This window comes from Rhopilema esculentum, chromosome 9 (assembly GCF_057945365.1).
Source record: "Rhopilema esculentum isolate cy_ngs chromosome 9, ASM5794536v1, whole genome shotgun sequence".
Taxonomy (NCBI): domain Eukaryota; kingdom Metazoa; phylum Cnidaria; class Scyphozoa; order Rhizostomeae; family Rhizostomatidae; genus Rhopilema; species Rhopilema esculentum.
This window is the reverse complement of record NC_142823.1, coordinates 12408855-12431575: the sequence shown is the minus strand read 5'-3', so window position 1 is coordinate 12431575 and position 22721 is coordinate 12408855. Positions and strand designations below refer to the sequence as shown.

At 36.7% G+C, this 22721-nt stretch overlaps 4 protein-coding genes, 1 long non-coding RNA gene and 3 pseudogenes across 5 annotated transcripts; 5 read left to right on the top strand and 3 right to left on the bottom strand.

The window, feature by feature from the left end:
* Positions 1 to 3419: 3419 nt before the first annotated feature.
* Positions 3420 to 4603, top strand: LOC148959718 (uncharacterized). The gene is made up of 3 exons (XM_089110011.1): positions 3420 to 3527; positions 4089 to 4159; positions 4283 to 4603. Exons 2-3 carry the CDS (start codon positions 4121 to 4123, stop codon positions 4601 to 4603), a joined length of 360 nt encoding a protein of 119 aa, XP_088966137.1. The 5' UTR covers positions 3420 to 3527; positions 4089 to 4120.
* Positions 4604 to 5767: 1164 nt separating this feature from the next.
* On the top strand, positions 5768 to 6521 carry LOC148959717 (uncharacterized). The gene is made up of 2 exons (XM_089109995.1): positions 5768 to 5904; positions 6137 to 6521. Exons 1-2 carry the CDS (start codon positions 5768 to 5770, stop codon positions 6519 to 6521), a joined length of 522 nt encoding a protein of 173 aa, XP_088966121.1.
* A 3041-nt stretch (positions 6522 to 9562) lies between these two features.
* On the top strand, positions 9563 to 10666 carry LOC148959716 (uncharacterized; annotated as a pseudogene).
* LOC148959715 (uncharacterized) lies at positions 10310 to 13140 on the bottom strand. Its single transcript, XM_089110010.1, has one exon. The coding sequence runs from the start codon at positions 12724 to 12726 to the stop codon at positions 12172 to 12174; it is 555 nt and encodes a 184-aa protein (XP_088966136.1). The 5' UTR covers positions 12727 to 13140; the 3' UTR covers positions 10310 to 12171.
* A 345-nt stretch (positions 13141 to 13485) lies between these two features.
* Positions 13486 to 15232, top strand: LOC135683779 (uncharacterized; annotated as a pseudogene).
* A 309-nt stretch (positions 15233 to 15541) lies between these two features.
* Positions 15542 to 18045, bottom strand: LOC135683513 (uncharacterized; annotated as a pseudogene).
* Positions 18046 to 18458: 413 nt separating this feature from the next.
* Positions 18459 to 19115, top strand: LOC148959714 (uncharacterized). Its single transcript, XR_016144013.1, has 2 exons — positions 18459 to 18627; positions 18988 to 19115. It is a non-coding gene; the product is annotated as an uncharacterized LOC148959714 (long non-coding RNA).
* LOC135694171 (uncharacterized) lies at positions 18977 to 20026 on the bottom strand. Its single transcript, XM_089110008.1, has 2 exons — positions 19821 to 20026; positions 18977 to 19352 (listed from the first exon to the last, which is right to left on the bottom strand). Exons 1-2 carry the CDS (start codon positions 20024 to 20026, stop codon positions 19181 to 19183), a joined length of 378 nt encoding a protein of 125 aa, XP_088966134.1. The 3' UTR covers positions 18977 to 19180.
* Positions 20027 to 22721: the final 2695 nt, after the last annotated feature.

Sequence of the window (22721 nt, the reverse complement as noted above, 5' to 3'; positions counted from 1 at the left end):
GCACTTGCAAGATACACTCGTAAACCACAGTGTAATCCGGGTCAAGTCACTTGAAGATTTAAGATCAATAAGCCTGTTTAAATAAACACGGCCGTACATTGGGTATATGGATGTGCCAAGCGATATTGTAAATGAGACATGTGACTACAACCGCAAAGCAACGATAATCGGCTTAAAAGGTCAAGAGATTTTCAGGCCTCGACTAAAAGTTTTGATAAAGAAATTATGGAAACCTTCGTTTACATGGGATTTTTTCCACTTTCAAAATTTCTGTTTGTTTCAAATTTGGTGTCATTTTTTGCCTTGAAAGCTCGGCTACTTGAATGTGAAAAAATTGAAAAAATGATGTTTTCATCCAGCAAACGTTTACCGTAACCTTAAACAACCTTGGTAAATTTAAAGAGCAGTGGAACAGTCACAGTTTGTGGACAGAAAATCGACATACACCAAACCAGTTGTACATATCTGAAATAATGAAGCGAGCCAATAGTTCTCTTTTGGAGATAGAGGATTTACATTCCGAGACTACTCCTTTTCGATTGAAAATCTATTTTTAAATGATCAGTCATCCATTTTTACCAGGTGAATCTGAATATACCCGCCACGATAGATGTTGGACCAGAGAACCAACGTGCAATTTTGAATATACTGCTAAGCAACGGCTCTTCTGAATTAGACCTTGGCCTCAAGAACTACTTTCTTTTAAAGTTCTATTTTCGTCAGAACCCAATAAATGCAACAGGTTCACTGTAAGGGGCTGTTCAAGAAGTACGTAAAGTTTGGGGGTTGGTAGGTGTCGGCCCTTTTCGTGACAAGCAGTTACGAAAATATTAAGGGATAAAGGTATCAAACTTACTCTGTTACCTAATGCAAACTGACCCCAAAAAATAACAAAATTTTGATAAAAAGGGCAAATACCTGGTTTTGACTTTGCGTGCAACAGGTAAACCTAATGCAAAAGATTGCAATGTATCAAATTGTGACTATAATGCCTTTTTTATGGTGACATTCCTCAAACTTGTTAATTAAAATTCTTATGCCGAAAATTAGCCAATTTTCAAGAAACCGGCAGGCGATCAAAACAAAATGACAGTTATTTTTCAAATACCCTTCTTATCAAGCCTTCCCCTCTCAACAGCTGGTTCTTCAAATACGTATATTCATAAATTTCCTGGGTCTCTATTATCAGGTTTCTTACAATCTGATCTTGTTTCTTATAAAAAGCATGTATTGGGCAAAGTACCTTGGATGAAAACAGCACGAGACAAGCAGAAATCACCGCACAGTAGATTTAATTTTGTGCGAAACAAGCAAAATTCACTGCGCCTTAAAAGGCATTTTGCGCGAAACTGAGCAAAAGTCACGGTGCAAGTGCTGATAAAGTTACTAGTAAAACTTGAAGTCGAAACCAAAAACAGCATAGAGCGAGTGATAGAGCACAGATTGAGAACACTTAAAAAAGATCTCAGCACTTTATCAACTTGGCTTAGTGTCATGCTGTTTTAACAAGTTGCTCTTTTTGAAAATGGCATGCGTTTTTGCTCAACAGCAAGCAAAAGCAAAATCGGGCTCGAAAATGAAAAACCGAGCTCGAAAATGGAAAACCTGGCCCTTTCGGGGAAATCGGGAAACTTTGAAAATGTTTTTGAACGAAATATTCCATTATATTATATTCCAGAATATTCCAATTATGTACTATTTACTTCAACAGGAGATTAGCTCCAGTTACGCCCACTACATGGGCAAGCCCTTGTCTTTTGAAAAAATTTACATTAGCCTCTGCAAAGTCAAGAATTCTCTTAAACCCCAATGGAATAATAGTAACATTAGCCTTCGAAAAGACAAGAATTCGGTTTAATCTCCCAATGAATTTCCATCTGAAAAGCCTAGTCACTATCTCCAATTGAAGTGATGTGCCCTGTTTCAGGATCAGGTGATGAAAAAGCAACTTTGTCTGCTACAAGAAATTTTGGTCAACAATTTACTCACAGTCCTGTGATAGGAAGAAGATTTGAATTTAGCTTTTTCGTCTGACACTCCTCAGAGCATAAAACGTCAGAATAAGGTTCCGAAAGAACACAATAGAAAATATATACCAAGTTGTGGATCAAAATAGGCCAATCAGAAAAACGCAAGCACAAGGCCGGTATAGTTGACCAATCAGTGCCGCCAGCCTAAAGAAAAATTACCAATCGAGTCCAAGAGAGAAATAGAACTCCTTCTGTCTACACAATGGTAGCTTTTTCATTTTTATGCAGATCGACTCCAAAACTGCTAGATAGAAGGACGACCAGACTCTGCCAATTATCCGAAACGTGTCATCATTATATAGCTTTACACAATCTGGGTTGTCTAAAAGATGTTGACCAATGGCAGAATCACTTGTTTTAACCGTGTTTCTAGACCTACAGGTTCGAGAATGCTGTTCTGTTTGAAAGGAACATGCTGTTTTATCCTATCCCCCAATCTTTGGGTTGTGCGTCCTACGTAGCCAGAATCACACTTGCACGTAAATTCATAAATGACGGAACTTTTTTGGTTGGTAGGAACAAAATCCTTTTAAATGGATGGAACGGCTCTCCTAGTGCTGTAAACAATCCTAGGATTGACAGCAAAGAAACATTTGACTCTCGAATCGCAAGGAAATGTTACCAATCCATGGTAGTTTTAAATAAACTGGGCACTTTGGCGGACCAAACTTTTGAAAAGCCGAAAACTTGCGATTTTCTCCTTAGTATAAGATAAAATGACGTCTTCTGGATAGCCGTTGTCCAGAAAGATTGTTTTGAGTTTTTCCAATTCAGCATGCAGTTTAGATTTTGAGCAGATCATAAATGCCCTATGTACTAATGTTTTGACAAGGTTGGCTTTGCGTCAAAGAGAAACCTGGCTGTCACCCCTTTTGAAATGGAGTCAGATGACCCCAGAACATCGCAAAGCATTATCAAAGAAAGTGCTAAATGTTGCTTTACCGCCAGAAGTTGTCACAAGGACATTGCAAACTCTCTGTTTCGCTTTCAGATTGGCAGCACCCTACTTCAGTCCTGCTGTATACAGTGAAGAATATATGGGCAACAGCGGAGTTTATCCTGTCGAATTACCACGTTCAGCAATTGTTTGGAGGAAATATGTGCATACCTGACGACGACACTGCTTACACAGTCTAAGTGTGTTCCGGCTATACACTGAAGTGTCACTGCCAGCAACTTGCAAGGACAAATGGTTTGTGTTGCCATGTGAAAGCTGTTGCAGAGAAAGGAGGCTTTTTACAAAAGTTCCTTGAGATTTAAGCTAAGAATGGAGATGATCCAAACAGAAGTGTTCAAAACAACCTGCCCCCGCGTGCTGGTGACAAACCAAAACAGAAAAAGCCACAACGAGGACGAAACAACATTCAGAAAGAGCCTATCACAGAGGATGAAAATCGCAACTTGCCAAAGAGATTAGAAGATTTGGATTTATATGTTCCCAAGCCTTACAGGACAAATCCGGTCAAGAATTTTTTCTTTCTATTCCATAAATTTACAGTACGCAGAATTTGAATTATTTTGTAGAAATAACATGTGAGTTATATTAATGGTTGAAAATCGTGTTGAAAGGTCCGAGTTTTATCAAAATATTGCCTTAAAACCGCATTAGTAAAACGGCCTGGCACTAGTTAACTTGTGACGTAAACTGAGTCAGACATTTGTGGTCGCTAAGTCTGTTGTTAGTTGTTAGGTAACAAACCACAGCTACCGCATAGGCCTAAAAAGTTTATGATACTGAAAATGCTGCGAAGATGCGTTGTTTATGGTTGTGGAGAGTCAGCATTGAAAGGTGTGTCTGTTCACATTATCCCTTTTTTTGACGACAAAAGACCGATTGCAGTCAACAGACGAAAGCGGTGGATGGCTTTGTCGAGAGAACGAGAAAGAAGTGGGCAGCAACAAAAACATCGGCAATCTGTTCCCAGCATTTCCATCCAAATGATTTTTAACAGTATTTGGCTTAGTCTGATACTCTTTTAAACTTTCAAGGCTCATTTTTGCAGACCTTGCGATGTGATGAGCACGGAATAAGTTCCTTTCCATCCATTTATCCTGTAGAAAGCAATGAAACGTCTGCTTCATCGGAGACGATGCCACAAAGTAGGCCCAGTAATCGCCCACATCGACAGGTAAGGATGTTATCAACGCTAATATTATGCTCTTGTTAACTACAAGGTTTATTTTTCTTATTCTTGCATTTTTCTCATCAGCACTAAAACTTGGGATTTGTAAAAAGGATGTTTTATTTTTAGATTATCCGTGAAGCTTTACGTGATTCAAATGCGCCATCGACCAGTGTTTGTAGCCGCCGCAGATCGGAATCTGTAGAAATAAGTCAGAGAGAAGAAGATAGTTCATCGCAGAGTTGTGCTGCCAGCAATTTTGAAGATGATCATAACTTTGACGCTTATCAACCAGAAGAGCTGCAAGTAAGTATTCAAAAATCAGGTGCATTGGAAGCGATTAAAAGTCAAAAAAATTCCTTTAGAGGTAAAATTTTGAAAAAAGAAAGTTTAACAAAAGTTGGGGAGCGCACATGTAGTAGCATAGTGACGGGGCGGATACCGGCATGACAACAAATATTGTTGAAAAAGGGAGTTTTCTGGTTTGCCAAAGGGTATGGACTCCCAACCCCATTTTTACCCTCACTCAAATTGCCTTTGCCCCCAAATCTTACCAACATAGCTAAGTTACTGTGCACATGCTCCTGATAATAAACATATTTTGATTTATTAACTATTTAACATTCACTCCAGCCAGAGGCTCTCATGTAGACTAGAAGTGAAACAGTTTGCACAAAAATATAAGATGCTAATTGTTTAATTTGAATTAGCAATTTGCTATTGTGTTCAGCCTTTAAATTTAAGCATTCTTTTTTCATCTCATAAAACATTTTCTTCCAGTGACAGAATTTCTCTCTGCCATAGTTTAAAAAGGTTTAAACTCAAATGGATCAGTGTGTTGGTTGCGGACATCTGTCTTCTGAGAATAACCATTTGAAAAACTTATGGATTGATGCAAAGCACAAAGTTGCTGCTGAAAGAAACGAGATTTCAAAGCTCCAAAGGAAGCTTGGTAAAGAGTCATATTTTAGTTAAGAAACAATGTATATTTGAATTTCCTAGTGGGTTAAAAAACTGAAGTACAAAAAAAGAATATATACAAAAACATGTTCCCTGATTTTTAACACTGTATATATTACTTTTACCCACATATACAGAGAGAGTTTGCTATAAAATTTATTGTATTCTTACTGCCAAGTATTACAGGCAAGGATGTTGTGCAGGGGGTGCTTTGGGGCTCAACCCCTGTGTTAAAATGTGATAAGATTACAACGGGGCTCAGTCATCCTTAAAAAAGAGAGCCTCCCTCTAGATATTAAGGTGGCATCCCTTGGAAAAGTCCAAAAAGCTGACTTGTTCTTGTTCTTCTTATTGATATGCCTAAACTTTGTATGATGTCCACTCACAGAAACAGGTTTTCAGGGCAAGGACTTTATTGACCATAATCTTGATTGGCAGTCTTACATGTTGCCACTGAGCTAATTCAATTAAAGGTTGACTTCAGGAACAGAAAACATCTTTATCAAAATAGCCCAAACATTAATTCCTTGTAAATATATCATAGTCTTGTCAGTGATTTATATATTTCACAGAAAAATTTCGAGCTAATGAGAAAAGTCAAGAGGAGGAAATTTGGGAAGATTTGTAAGTAAAGTAAGAAAAGTAAGGGAGACTATGGATAATGATGATGGAGAAAATGATATGGATAATGATTTTGATGATGATAATGGGAATGATGTTGAGGATGATGATTATAGTATCGAGGATGAAAATGAATGCGGAACAGAACTTGATGATACAATCACTAGCAGGTATTTATCAACTGTCTCTAATATGATTGACAATTCTTCCGTGATTGAACTTGTAATTCTGATATAAAGAAAATATTAATCACCATATAGAACCCTGAAATGTGGAGCTAATTGCAAAAAAAGTGTAACACTAGCCTTGTGTTAACCTGGATATTAAGATGTGGATGTGACTTTAAAGTAACATCTACAGAAAATATTTCAAAATTTTTCAACATATTTTAATGATTTTCAGCCCAAAAGAAAGTTGGTCCAATGATGTTAGAACAGAGCCAAAGTTCATTGGTTTTTCTCTCCCAACTTCTACTTTTGTTTCGTGTCTGCCCCTCATGCAAAGCAGATGGTGTCTTGACAGGGCAAAGAACAATTGGCACATTTATAGAAATTGTATCTTTCTGTGCAAACCCAAAGTGCCCAAAACCAGAGGTCACATGGAGAAGACTTACCAAGGACAAGGAACCCAGCAGGGAATTTCCTTCTCTCTTTTGCAATTCTTGTCGCTGGTGCATCCGGTGCAACTAAGATTAGGACTGTCTTTGGCCACATGGGACTTGCTTGCATATCACTCGCAACATACTATACTCATCAGAAGGTATGTAAAAGTTGCTGGTCATGCCTAGTAACAAAGTTTAGCAAATAGTAACAAATTTAAACATCTACTTTCAAAAAAGATGTTCTAATATACTGCCATTTATATGGTTTTTATATTAAGTTATGCAATATCCGGTTACAGTCTCACAAAATAATGCTTGAAAACTTGTGATTTTAACGAAGTGTCACTGTAAATGGAGCTAAATTGAATAGTTTTACATATTTTGGTTTAAATTTTGTGTGACTGTAACCAGCAGTGTGCCTTTGAGCAATGATTGTGAACTAATTCGACTGTACAGACATGAACAAGTAGCCAAAACGAAGTATTTTATTGCCAGCAACATGCCTGTGCATGTTTTGCTTTAGATTTCACAGGACAATAAAGTTGCTGTTTCCTTTATAAATATTGCCTACTGTATCAAAAGATTCCAGGTAAAGAGCATTTCAAAATAATTGTTTATTCCATTGTTTGCATGACCTAGGGTATGCAGTAGAACTTATACAATATCATTTCTTTTAGGAGAAGCTGTTTCCTTTCTTCTATCTTCATTGGAAACAGTATCAACAGAAGCTGATAACAGACATTAACCTTGGAGAACAATTTATTCTAACTGGTGATGCACGACATGATAGTATGGGTCATAGTGCTAAGTATGGACCATCATACAGTGTATTTTGTTGCAACAAACCATCAATTACACACTTTGATCTTGTACAGGTAATACCTCTGAACCTTTCTTAGTAGTTTCGATAACTCCTTTTCATCATGTTGTTACGAAAATTAATTTTTATGTACCATGCAATACAAGTTGCAGTTTTTGTTTGTAAGCCTTGGTGTAGCCCATAAAGAATTGTTAATGTCTCTACTGCATTTGCCTTCACAGTGTGATAAAAGACTTTCTCTATAAAATCTGACATAACTGTTTAACTATGCTTGATAACTTGCATCAAAGGCACACTTTCAAGTGATTGCTTTTTATCAGTAACTGATGTATAAAAATAAATCTACCAGTTTGACATTTTCTAGCGTAGTGAGGTGGATAGCAGCTCAGCTATGGAGTAAGAAGGGTTTCAACGAAGCATGACATTCGTTGCTACATTGCCTTGTGGAATATCCACAATTATATCAGACAGACACTGCTCTGTTGCCAAGCAGCCCACTGTGAAACATTACTTTGATCTCTGGCATCTAAAAAAAGTAAGTTTTCATCTGATTCGAAAAAATGAAGAATTGATGCCTATGATAAATACAAATAATGTATGCAAGCTTCATCTTTAGCAATTCTTTTCATTGCATTCATCTGCTTTTCTTTAGAGGTTCGTAAAATTTTGACAAGGATATCAAAGCTAAAGGGTTGCGAAGTATTGGCAGAGTGGATTCAACCATTTGTGAACCATTTGCATTGGAGTGCAACGACAACACCAAGTGGAGAAGGCAACGTAATTCTTGCAAAACTTAGGTCTTTCTTGGGCACATCATCGATCAGCATAAAGATATTGAAAATCCTCTTTTTAATAAATGTGCACATGGAGAAAATATTTCACAACGCAAATGGCTGAGGAAAGGTTTGTATTATTTGCATAAAGTACCCTGCATTATTTCTTTTTATTACTGTTGATCAAGTGTACAATTTTCAGGGCAAGGAAGCATTCTGTAAATTAGTTAATGAAAGTTTCTCATAGACTAAATTCTAACATAACTTAAAATACTTAATTTATTATAATTTTTTAAGGAAAAAATTACTATGTGGACTCAGCTTTAGGGAATTTCATTCAGACAAAAAAATTTAAAACGAATGTTCTTGATTTTGCATTTATTGTCTCCTCGCAGACACTGATGAATTTGAATCACTCAGTTCTGCCCTCAGTAACAAGCTACTGGAAAAAGGCATCCAACAAGCTTCTCCATTGGCCCAGACTAGCTGCTTGGAAGGTTTCCACTCAGTGGTTAATCATTTTGCCCAAAAATGATTGGTTTCTCGTATGTTGGAATGTTTTGCAGCTAAACTGGATTATTAGACTGAAAATTTCCATATCTTCTTGTGCAAAACTTTGTGAGGCTGTGTTAATGAACAACATCAACTTTTTGGCTTATTTACTTTTTAACAGTCAATAAGGAAGCTGCTTCTTTGCATTATATTTAAAAATGACCTGTACACAGGCTGAATATCTTTACAATTTTAGGTTGCGAATACAGTTCAAGCAGTTTTTTCTACATTTCTGATTTGATTTCAATTCAGATCAACTGGTTGCAGCATTTAGCTTTTAAATAAAAATTGACTAAAAACACAATTGCTTTTATGCCTACCATTTGATTTTGTTTCCTAACAAATAGCATATCAATTTCTTTTCAGAGATGCATTGGCTGCTCTACATTTCAACTACAACTTGGACAGGGAAATCAAAAGGAACGACGACGGTTCAGCTCAATAGACCTTTTTCACAATACATTTTGAAAACGAGGTCTTGTATCGAAAACGAAGCGAAGGTTGTTTGAAGCTTTGGTTGACTGTCTGTTTGATCACGCGAAGTTAAGTTTCTTTGATATTTCTGTTATTCTGACCCGTATTCTGGAAAATAATGGATCAATTTCAATCGCTTTTACCACATGGAAAGTCAGTTAACTGTCTCGACGACTTGGGATCGCTAAGTGTCAAAGAATTGAAGAATATTCTTTTGAGTTACAGAGGGAAAGTATCTGGCGTGAAGGCCAATTTGATCCTTTGGGTCTTTGCGATCTATTCCCGTTTGGAACGACAAGAAAAGGGTATCCCAAGCTCAGCAGTGTCTTCTTCAATCGTAGATGGTGAAAGTTTCACATACCATGCCTTCTTTGAATCGCGTTGTGGCCATTTACCTTGGATTCCAGACCTTCGTAATACTCCCGTTTTCACCTTCGTTTAGCTGTATGATTATCTTGTTATCAGAACAATGAAGTTTAAGGATATCGCATAAAAGTAAAAAGAGCACTGGTTACAAAAAGCTCAAGTCCTTTCAGTTCTTTCATGAAGGATATATCAAGAAGTTTTCTGTTGCCAAAGATAATAATTTTACATTCTTTGATGTCCGCATGAAAGCTGCCATGAAGAATACTTTGTATAAAGTTCTTGTTGTTCTTTCAAATTCAACCGGCGATGTTTGCAGTGCAGCATGTACATGTCCAGCTGGAATTGGTTTAGGTGGTTTTGGTAACTGTAATCATGTCGGTGGTGTTCTTTTTGTCCTGGAAGATTTTAACAGAAAAGGGTATCAAGACTGCCCAAAGCCTGTTTCCTGTACTTCCAAGTTATCTTCCTGGAATGTTCCTGCTTCAATGAAATCTATTTTGCCTCAATCTATTGATGAAATTGTTATTCAAAAGTTTAAATTTGGAAAAGATAATGTTAATCCAAGGAAACCAAAATGCTATGACCCACGAGCACCGGAAGACCGAAAACTGGATGAGGAAGGACTTGAAAAATTGAAGTCAAAGCTTGCAAGTTGTTTGCCAAACAGTCCTTTTTTTTCTTTCTACAAGCTGCCAGAGTCACCCTCTTCAATTTCAACTGAAATTGTATCATCTTTGAATTCCCCATTTGATAATTCTGATGTTAATTTGTGTATTCTTGAGGACTCAGTTCCATTCAATAATTTTTATGATATATCTTGTCCTGGTTTCAAAGAGATGATGGAATATTTTTGCAGCACAAAGAGTAACCTTGGTGAAAAAGAAATCAAGGAGATAGAAGAATCAACTCGTGGCCAAGCATCAAATGAAGCATGGAAATTCCATAGAATGTACCGCATAACTGCATCAAATTTCTATACTGCTGCAGTGAACTCTGTTGAACCATCAAGAAAGCTTCATTCTCTTCCTTTTCCTCTGCTAGTACTCATCATGGAAAGACTTTTGAATCGCATATTCGCTCTTTGTATTCACAACAACTGTCAAAGGAAGATGGCTGTAACATCTCAATCGAAGAGCCTGGCCTTATTATATCAAAAACTCATTCTTATCTTGGTGCATCTCTTGACGGAATTGTAAAATGCAATGGAGACGTTTAGGGGATTGAAATCAAAACCCCATTTTCAAAATTTAATTCTCCTCTTTCTAAAGCATTGTTGGATAAGAGATTTTTTCTAATGAAAAAGAATGAAGTTGTGATGCTCAAAAGGAACAGTAAATACTTTTTTCAAATCCAAGGCCAAATGTTTTGCAGTGGTTTGAAAAGGATAGATCTAGTTGTTTGGTTTGGTGATGACCACCCATTATTCATTGAAACCATTAAATACGATGAAAATTTCATGCAAACATTTATTCTGCCACAGTTGAAATTTTTTTACTGCAGAGCTGTTTTGCCAGAGTACCACACCAGGCGTGTTCAAAGAGGGGAAAAACTTTATTTACAGGGTGGCTGGGAGAATTTTTCAAAGAAAAAGAAGAATATAACAAAAGAGGCATAAACTTGTTTGTTTGTACAGATAAACAAGATATAATTTCAGACAATGACAGTTACAGGTGTGAGGCTGGCTCAGCTGTTAGAGGTACTGACTACAGATCCATGGGTCCATGGTTTCGAGTCCCTGACATGACCAAACTTTCACCCATATCGGGGAGAGCCACCAGCTTTTGTAAATCCAGGCGTAGGAATCACAAGGTGTGGTCACAACGGAAGGAAGGACCAGGACACTGCTTGATAAGCATAGCTTCTCAGTGTTCTAAAAACTACCTTCGGAAGCTAGGTAGCAACAAATACAAATACAAAATACAAGCAGAACTCTAAAGAATTATACAACTTACTCCCATGGAAATCATGGTTTACCAGTTTGTCATAAAAAGCTTGGTGCCATTAAGACAAGAACTATACATGATTTGGTGTATAAAACAGGATGATTCTAATATTTGTAACTCTAAATAAACATGTCCATTGATGATGATGAATCCTGTTCCTGTTTGTTTTAAAGTGCTAGAATTACAGGAATAGACATTGTTGTGCTAACTGAACTTATAGAACAAGTTTAAACTGTTGCTCTCAAGTATCCTGTTAACCATGATCAAAATTATGATTATATTAAGGAAATATATGCAAAAATTTTATTTTGAATGAAGATATCAAGTGAAGATTGTGATATGTTATGTGCGGTGTTAATGGTATGAACTAAAAACTACAAGTAAATAGTGTAACTTGTCAACCCAACTGCAATAAACAGTGCAGTAAATACTCATAGAAACTAGCTAGGAAATGCTGAATACTTCACATGATTTGCACGCATTTACTTTCAAATGGTTTGCAAATGGAAGCTAAATGTTCTTTTCTTGGAATTGTATTTGCTTTATATTGTAAATGTATTTAGTGTGAATCATTTTGACAGCCTAGGCCCCCTCCCCCTGTAAGTATTTTATTTTAGAAAATACCCCAGTGTCAGACAAATAGGCTTGCCTCTTACAATATACATTTAAAAAATAGCCCACTGCAAACATTTCAAAACATACTACTTAAAGCTTTCATTGCACACTCCTCAGAGTATAAAACGTCAGAATAAGGGTCCAAAATGACACAATGGAAAATATATACCCAGGTGTGAATCAAAATAAGCCAATCAGAAAAACGCAAGCACATGACCATCAATCGGTGCTGCCTTCCTGTAGGGAATTACGTAGTCTCTCCCCCTTAGTGCATACATATATGGTCCTTTGTATTAACTATTCCTAACCAAAACTGGTGAAAAGTTAGTTAAGTAACAGCAAACTGTAAAAATTTGGTCAGAGATAGAGGATAAAGTTAAAGGCATAACACCATCAAGAATATGATAAGTTTTTACTCGTCCAATTGCTCTTTCAACATGGATTCGGACTGAAGAAATATGTGCAGTCTCCTCAAATTCCTCTGGAGTCAACTGGTCACGTGTCCCTTTGAAAGGGGGAATGTTCAGAGTAACACCAGGGGGTAAAATTTCTGCAATATCAAAGCCACGATCAGCCATAACATTGTCACCAGGTTCCAAAAGGGATAAAAGTCCTGATTTCAAGGTTATTTCTTTGTCTGAGACTCTTCCAGACCACAGCTTAAATATAAAGGTAACTGCACCATTGGGAGCTATCCCAACAAGGGCTTTCCAAATATTGTGGTGTTTATACTTAGACCACGTTTGTGACTGAGCAACAAGTGAAGAAGGGACTTTAATGAAGATTTCAGTACAATCAATTATGATCCTTGTAGATGGATACCTCTTGAACTGTTCAGGCATGTTCATTTTAACAAGATCTTTAGAAGGAAATGGAAAGAGGATCGGCAATTCATGATAAAGAAAGTTAATCCAAGTTGTGAAGATTTTTGAAGCATGTCCTACAGAAATACCAAATCTGTCTGCAAGATCAACCAGAAACAAACCAACTTTGAGACGTATCAAAACAAAAATAAATTCTTCAAAATGTGACAACTTCCTTCTACGTCCACGCTTTGAGGACTTAATAGATTCTTCAGAAGGCTTGCTTGATGCTTTGTGTTCACGCCAGTATGAAAGTTTTTGAAGCTTTGGTTCAAAATATTCAAATACAGCACAAAGAGAAGAGTAATTTGCAAAGCCTGTGTAAAATCTTACTGCTGAGTCATCATCTTGAATTTTCTTAATAGAGAAAAGCTTCTTTTGAGTAGCAGGAAGCTCTTCATTTAATCAGAAATCTGCGTTGAAAGTTTCTCAACCTTCTCCTTTAGCTCTATAAAATCTAACAAATGCGGGTCTTTCAGGATGCCTGGTGAACATTCATGATCCCCTTCACTTGGCAGGAGACAACTTTCAAGAATTGTAGGTGACTTGACAAATGAAAAGTCTGTTTGCGTTGCCACTGTCCTAATAGACCCCTTTCAAAATTACGTCACGCAGTATTTGAATGAGAGACGAACGCTTGGAATCGAGGCAACTGATGTAGTTTCGTCTCATCTCCTTTCATACGGTGCGGTGCGACAAGGATTAACAATCGTAGCTTATCTTTTTTATAGAAATACATTAAAATTTTATTGTTAAAATGAGCAGCGAAGACATATTAGATATAGGTCAAGATATATCCAAGAAGAAAAAACGATCTTTTGGACGTCAATGCGCCGCTTATGGATGCTATAGCTACTTTTATAACTCCGATGGATCTCGAACTGGCCTACATTTCTTTGCTTTTCCCAAGTCAAATCCTGAAAAGCGTCGCTGGTGCTCTTTGATAAAAAGGATTGACGGCATGGATGGTTTTAAGGTCAGCAGCTCGACCTTTTTGTGTGAAAAGCATTTTACGTCAGCTGATATAAAGCGAAACCCGAACCATTGGCGACTTGTTCCTGGTGCTGTCACCTCCTTGAATCTTGTGGCTGGTACTGTCCCTTCAACAGTAGGCAAATGCAAAGCACGAAAACCTCCATCAGCTCGTTTTGAAATATTCCCCAGCTCATCTCAGGATACATCTTCACAGTTTTCAAGCTTTGGTGGTGAAATTGATGCTGAACTTGGCTCTCTGTTTGAAGAAGATCTTTCTACATCAACTCTATCAATATCAACACAAACTGATTTCTCTTTTGTAAATTCCCCAACATACCTTCCAATTGATTTTGAAAAGATGGAAAATGATATAATGGATTCATTCATCAAAAGTGACACTCTGCAATCTCAAAGTCAAGAGCTCTCAGCCAAAGTAATTGAATTAGAAAATCAAGTGGAACAGCTAGAGTTGAAGCTTGCTCAAGTTAAACTGTCTCTTTTTTCTATTGAAAAGTTAAAGTCTGATAGTTCTGCAACAAAGTTTTACACTGGTTTTCCAAACTTTCCTACACTGATGTCAACATTTGAGTACTTTGAGCCTAAAGTCCTGCAAATGCAATATTGGCGTGGTAACAAGTCTTCACAAAGCTTTGATGATTATCACAGCAAGTCTTCACGTGGCCCAAAGCGCTCTCTCACTCATCTGGAAGAATTCATTCTTGTTCTAATGAGACTGAAAGTTGGTTTGTTTATTGATGATTTAGCTGGTCGTTTTGGAATTTCTTCCAGTCAGGTTTCGAAAATCTTTACAACATGGATTTGTTTTCTTTACCACGAACTCCCACTGCTTTTCAAACCCCCTTCTCAAGAGGCTGTTCGTCAAGCCATGCCTGCTCAATTTAAAGATTTCCCAACAACGAGATTAATAATTGATTGCACAGAAATATTTGCAGAGGTTCCATCATCTATGAAAGCACAGTCCCAGACATGGTCCGAATACAAGCACCATAATACATGGAAAGTTTTAATTGGCATTTCACCCTCTGGCTTAATTACCTTTGTCTCAAAGTTATGGTCTGGTAAGGTCTCTGATAAAGAACTCTTAAGTCAGGTGTTCTAGCACTTCTTGAGGATGGTGATAACCTTATGGCTGCCCGTGGCTTTGATGTCAAAGATATTCTTCCTCCTGGAGTGACTCTAAACATCCCACCTTTCAAGGGTACACGAGCACAACTGACAGCGAATGAGACAGAAGAAACTGCTCGCATTGCTTCTGTACGCATTCATGTGGAGCGTGCCATTGGAAGGGTAAAAAATTACCACATCCTTGATGGTGTTCTACCATTATCATTACATTCAACAGCTAATCAGATTTTCACTGTTTGTTGTTTACTTACAAACTTTTTGCAATTTTAGTTGAACCTAATGATAATAAATAAATTACTTCTATATATATATATATATATATATGTATATATATATATATATATATATATATATATATATATATATATATATATATATATATATATATATATATATATATATATATATATATATATATATTTATAAACTTTCTTTACATCTATCTATGTTTGTTTTAGCCATGTTACATCTGCTCTATATGTACAGTATACAATGATATTATGTAAAGATTAAATACATACCAATTCTTTTAAGCATACAAAATGTTTACTTGAATACATATTTAACTTATAAAAACTTATTAAAAGGCTTTCAGAAATTATTATGTTTAGCCAATGATACTGAACATTATTACAAATAGGATATATTTTGTGTGTGTATATCTTAATAATAACAAAAATTATTTGGATTTATCAAAGTTTGTCCAATTTCCATATAAATATAATTTGAATTCACGTTTCACTCGCTCAGTGAAAAATTCAGGAAGAATTGCTCTGCAGTAAAAGAAGTGAAGCCTTGGTAGCATGTATGATAAAACAAATTCTTCATCATATTGTATTGAATCCACAAACAATGGTTCACTACCACCAAACCAAACAACAAAATCAATACGTTTCAAATCAGCACAAAACATTTGGCCTTGAACTTGATAATAGTATTGATGTTTGCATTTGAGCTTGATAGTGCCACCATTATTCTCCAAGAAGAACTTCTTGTCTTTAAGTGCATCCTGAAGAGAGGTTTTGAACTTGAAGAATGGACATTTTATTTCCAAACCCCATCTTTCATTCTTACAAGAAACCATGCCATCCAAAGATGCACCAAGAAAAGGAGAAGAAGAAGATAATTGCAGGCCAGTTTCAGAAACAATGACATTCAGGCCATGCTCTTTCATGAAGATTGTGTAGAGCTCAATGGCATGTCCTTCAAATTTCTTGCCATGGCTGGTTGCTAAGGTTGAGAAAGACTTGTAAAACATGGATTTTATTTTTGAAGATGGTTCAACGGTGTTTACGGCACCAGTGTAGAAGTTTGAGGCTGTTAGTCGATAAAGGCGATAATCTATCCAATTGCTGTTGGAGGATTGACCACGGGTCACCTTCTCAATGTCAGAAATTTCTTCAGCAGACAAAGATAGGTTATGACAATAAATGTCCATCATATCTTTAAAAGATTGTTTGGAGATATCGAAGCACTCATTGAAAGAGACTGCTTCGGCTAAAGATGGATCTTGAGTATCAGTTGCACTGGTGAAAGCACTGTCACTTGAAGGAGGAAGATCAGATGTTGAAGCTGGATAAAAACCAAACAATCCACTGTTTGGCATGAATTTTGTTAATTTCGATTTTAAAATTTCAAGATCATTAATGTTCACGGTTCTATGGCTGGTAATGCGAGGGTCAAATGTTTTTGATTTTGGAACATTATTCCTTCCAAACTTAATCTTCTTTATCACGACTTCATCAATTGGAGCTGGATTAAAGGACCGAAGGGAAGGGCATTTGGCACATTCCATGAGGATAATTTTGATGTGCAGGAAACTGCTTATTCAAATCCTTGAAGACCACGCCGGTTAAAATCTTCCAGGGCAAAGAGAACTCCACCAACATGGTTGCAGTTTCCAAAGCCACCAAGACCAATGCCAGCAGGACAAGAACAGGCAGCAGAGCAAACATCACCAGAAAGATTTGAATGCTTTAAAATTACTTTATAGAGAACCTTTTTCATAGATGCCTTGACACGAACATTGAAGAAAGTAAACTCCTTGTTCTTAGCTACATCGATCTTTTTTATAAAGCCTTCAAAGAAAAACTGAAATGCTTTCAGTTTCTTGTAGGCAGTACTCTTCAGAAGGATGTGCTTGAATTTTGATGTTCGAATAACCAAATATTCATAGAGCTGCAGAAAAGTAAAAGGGGGTGTTCCACGTAAGTCAGCTGTCCAAGGAAGGTGCTTGCACTGATCATAAATAGCCTCAAATGTGAAATCATTTTCGTGACAAAGTAAGGAGGACTCATCTGAAATGTCATTGGATTGAGAATTGAAATTCTTTGCACGACAAAAGACAGCATATGCACGAAGAATAAGGTCGGCTTTGACACCGGAAGTTTTCTCCCTATATGCTACAAGAATATGCTTCAATTCTTTAATAGTCAATGCGCCAAGATCTTCTAAACAATCAACTTTCTTTTCCTTCGGCAGCAACAATTTGAATGCATCCATTTCAATGAAAAATCGGGCGTAAAAAATTCTTAAACGTAGAAATATATAATCGACTCTGTAGATGTCCAAAGAGGCCCGAACGTTCGCACAGACAACTACATCAGTTGCCTTGACTCCAAGCGCTCGTCTCTCTTTCAAACACCGCGTGACGTAATTGTGAAAGGAGTCTATTGACAGAGCAGCAAGGCTTTCTGTCATTTCTTCATCAACAGCAGGCAATGAAGAATTTGAAGAACAAGTAGGTAGCAGAACGGAAGTTGACGACATAGAACACATAGAAGATGGTTTCCCCAAAACATCGGTAGAACTGTGATCTCTTGGCTTCTTACGAACGGCTTGGCTTCTTTCGCGTGATACAGGAGGTGTATATAATTTCAAGGATGGGGCTGCACCAGGATTTAACTTCCATCTCATAGGGTTTCGTTTGATGTCTGAATCTTTAAAATGCTCTTGACATAAACGAGTACTCTCTGTTACTCTAAAACCGGCTAGACCATCCACTTGTTTAATCAAATTGCACCATAATCGTTTCTCTGGATTTCTTTGCGGGAACTTAAAAAAATGTAGGCCGGTCGGCGTGCCGTCAGGTCTGTACGAAAAATTATAGCACCCAAAAGCCGCACATTGCTTTCCTAATGGCGATTTCTTTACGACTCCACTACTAGAGACTTCGCTATCCATAATAGTATTCTTCCTAAAGGTATAAAACCGCGTAAGTTTGAAAGAAATGTGAACCGAACTTGTGATCGCTATGGAAAGTCTTCACCCTCGTATGACTCAAACAACCATAGCTTCGCTTTCGATCGCTGACCTCGCTTTCAATAGGAATTGTGAAAATGGTCTATTAGCTGTCCATTACCCGAAATTCAAAAATGGGGAGGCTACCATAAAAAATATTAGAGTTCATCAGAATTTTGGTGAATATTTGTTTTTCTTTTTCTCATTAATTACTCTAGTACAGATAAAGTAGTTGACAGTTTCTAAAGTATTTTAGTTCAAATAAGGTTTGTGTGCTTGCCTAATGTGGCTGTCGATGTTAAACTATCCTCTCATATTTTATATCAGAATATGTGGAGGAGCTTTTTGCCACAACAATGAAAAGCATTGATGAAAGACTGTTGACTGCAGCCATGAAAAAATTAAAAGAGGCTACACCATCCCCGCTTTGTGCAGGTTTTGACAAAGAAAATAGGGAAGAGGCAAAAGAAAAACAGGAGCAACGAAAGCGAATGGTTACACAAGAAGTGCCTCCAACATCTTCAGGTGAAATGGAAAAGATTCATAATGCACAATGTTGAAAACTATGTCAATGCCCATATAATCACAGAATTATTGAAAGAATTATTGGAAGTGATTGCCTGATCAGTATGTAACAACAGGTGCGATGGGGACCAAATGTAACTGCTGGCAAACATTTTATGTGAAAAGTTTCATTTTGCATACAGTTCAAGTGTTTCATATGTTTCAAATCATATGTTTCAATTTGCATATAGTTCAAATGAAAGATTATCCAACTATAGTGTACTTAATGTTCTTAATGTACTTAATGTACTTAATGTTCTTAATGTACTTAATGTTCTTAATGTACTTAATTATCCAACTATAGTGTTCCTGACATTTCAGGTTCAGCTGATGTTGTGGAACCTCTAAAAAAGAAAGCACCTCATTGCACAGCTTGCAAAAGACCGATGAAAGGACACAAATTACTACAAGACTGTCTAAAAAATTTAGAGCAATCAGATTTATTATAATTACCATAAATAGGGTCTAAGCAGCCCAACTCCTCCTTCGACACCCTTACTAACGATAGTCCAGTCTACTGTAACACGTTTTCATCACGTTCTGCATATCCTGTTGCTCTCTCATTTCCTAAATCAAATTTTCCTCTGATTGCATTATAAGCACATGCAGGCAGTGGCACACGCTTTTTCCCCAACTTTCCATGAATCAGCCTTGTAGAAGCTCTATAGGCAACAGCTCGCAAAAATCTACAAAAAAATAACTGCTAACAAGGAGGAAAGATTAAGAAAAATAAGAAATGAATCATTGGATCATAACCACTGATAAGTTGTGGCAATAAAGTTTCTTTCTGTTTTCAAAAAGGATGGAAGAACAAAGTTTTCCCTAGTGAAAATAAATTCTTTGTTAGAAATTTGATAAATTTTTAATTTCAAAACTTTGATATTTATATTATATATCTTGACAAATAATGAAAATTGATGTTTTACCAGTCCGACTTAAAGTGCTTCATGTCATACAGGCATAGCTTCAAAGGCGTTTGTTGACAAATATATTCTCGCATGTTTGGCTATTGATGGAGTGTTCATATCTGTTTAAAATTCATAAAAAGCCTTTCACTTTTAAGCACACTAAAGTACCTAATTTCTAAATTCGATGCATTTAACTGCTAATTTATATTAGTACCTCAAATAGAGAAAAAGAAATTGACTACAAACATTTTTTCTGATCCTAGATTTCGGTAGTGTGTTTTTTGAGTTGTTTTATACTGGTCAGCCAGCAACTCTATTGTCCATTGGTTCAGGCAAGTTAGTTCAAATCTTGGATGACCAATGACGCATTCAGGAGGCTTCCCAAGCTCTTCTAGGACCCGTTCTCCATGTACTGCCGCAACACATTCCTCAATTTTTTGCAACACTTGCATTCTTTGGCATTTTCAAGAAGTGCAATGTCACATTGACCGCATCTGCACCTAGAAATGAGTCCCAAAATAAAGTTATGCAAAGATGTGTTAAAGTTCTATCCATTAATTAAATGAGATGATTTTATCGGATTCAAATCCAATCAAACTTATCACTGTTGTTTTCCTTCATGCAAGAAAATACATGAAATAAATGTCTCAACCTCAAGTCATTTAGAGCTGAATGGTTGCCTTACTACAGTGGGTAATTGAATTTTTTAATCTGTCAAGAAACTGGAGTACTCAATTAGACCTTAGTTTCTTGACATAAAAAAGGATGTAACCATGCCAAAAACCATAACGTAAATATAAACTATTCAATGATAGATTGGTAATATAAATAATTCACCAGAGCTTTAACAAACAATCAAATACAGCGATACTACAAACAACAACTTGGATGACAAATTCCAAATAAAAAAAGGAAAGATCGAATTGAATTGTTAAAATGTAGCCAAAAAAATTCTATAAAAATGCCAATAGAAAAATATAAAATAAAAAAGAATTATCTAGAGAGTTTATGAGGCATGCAGTCTGTTTTATAAAATTAATGTAGCAAGATTGGCTGTTTTTGGCGTTTATAGATTATGTAAAAGGAAATTGAGATGTTCGTTGTAGCTTGTTTTCATTGATCTAATAGCTTGAAATCATGCTCAAAATAAAGTAATAATTTAATATTGCTTTTAGTATTCAGAAAGTGAAATTTTACAATTGCAAATCAGTTATAAAATTCTGTTGTGAAATACTTCTAGGCAGCGTCGGCAAGAGGGGCCTAGTAGGCGAAGGGCCTTTGGCCTAATCACAAAACACTGAACAACCTACCAGGTATTAAACGGCTCCGTTCCATCCAGACAGCTAGTAAGTATTCTTTGTCTGGCTTCGTCCTCTCTGCGCTGTCGGTTATAGTTTCGAAGCTCATCTGCTAATGGTTCACCCATACAGGGACCCTCGAAATCGGCATCGTTACCGCCAGTTGCTTGGCCTAGTCTTTGCTCTACGCCTTGGGCTATATCATCCGGGTCTTCCACATCAAGCTCGAATTGAGATGTGTCACTAAGATCTTGATCATCGTAAGTTTCTGAAGAATCGCTGATATCCGACATGCTTTCCCGATTTTGAAGTGAGATGAAACAAATTTTCGAGAGTACGGCGATCAGCGGGTCGTCAAGTACAAAAGACTTTACTGTTCCTTTGTTCAGGCATATTATGACTCAGTTTACGTCACAACTTACCTAGTTCCAGGTCTCGTTCGCCTTGCGGTTTTCAGGTTCGCCTTGCGGTTTAGACGACTTTAAACCCCCCAAATCATACGTTGTGTTTCCCAATGACAAAAACTATAATCACCATTAAAATGTTAATACTTTTAAGTGGCAGATATTCAAAAATAGTGATAGGCCAGATTTGACCTTTACAGATTCCAGAGATTTTCCACAACACGGAGAAGTTTGATATACGTTTTCTAAAAGATAAGCAATGCGATAGAGCAGAAGCATGCATATCATGCAAGATTGCCTTTGGCAAAGAAAACCCTGTTTCTCCTGAAGGGGACATGGTTATCGTACACAAGAAGAGATACGAGCGTCCAGTAAAGGATCAAGATGGCAAATTTCTCAGGATGACAATATCAAGTAAGATGGTTAGAAAATTCTACTGCCTAAAGAAGAGCTGCATCTTACGTTGACATCTATACTTTTGGAGAGGAATCTTAAGAATCAATGACGATACAGAACGACAATTCCGCATGTGCAGTTCATTGCACACGAGCTGCATTTCTATTTGTAGAAAGCACATGAGCTGCATTTCTAGATAAATAAGATACAATGATATATTACAATGTTTCATACACGTTAATAGAATAAGCTGCAAATGGTTTTATCTTAACTTACTATTTAAATCTCAAAAAATTAATTTTTTAAAACGAAGTTTAAAGTGAGGATTTTGCTGTAATTGTGTTCCCTTTTGATCGTAAAGTCGTTTTCTATTCTATTCCCGAAATGATATGATCTTTATCACATGAAAATTTGGTCTATTTTCTAAGGGTCGAGAATCAAACCGAAATCTCTAAAGCAGGACTAAACAGCAACACAGCATACATTGTTAATGGCAATGGCACCTTGTTCCCGCATTTTCTAGAGACATCATACCCTACCGACGTGATTTATGTTGATACGACCCCATTTTAGTAGTTGTGAAAAAACTGTATTTTGCGAAATTTCGCAAATTACTAATTTTTTAAGACACAGTTTAAAGTGAGGATTTCGCTATATTTGATTCTCCGGTGGATCATGGTAATCTTTTGGATCCTAATTCTAACTAAAAAAACATACATTATGACGTAAGCTGTTTTCCACTGCAAAAATTTATTTTGGACAGACCTCTCGTGAATACTTTGTTGACAAATTTTGAATGATTGAAAGGTTGGATTTGCAAATGACAGCCTAATTGTTCATTACACTTTGTCTCCTCTGTTGCAGTCACAGCGGCATTGACGTTCTGTCTTGCTAACCAGACACTATGCACTTAACCCCCGTCTTCTTTGGGACGGGCTCGGAGCATGGATTCTACCACTAGAGAATGAGAAGAAACATGTCGCTTTAATGCAATAAATATGCGTTCTTATGATACAAGGAATGCAAAGTTTATATATCACTTTCAATTG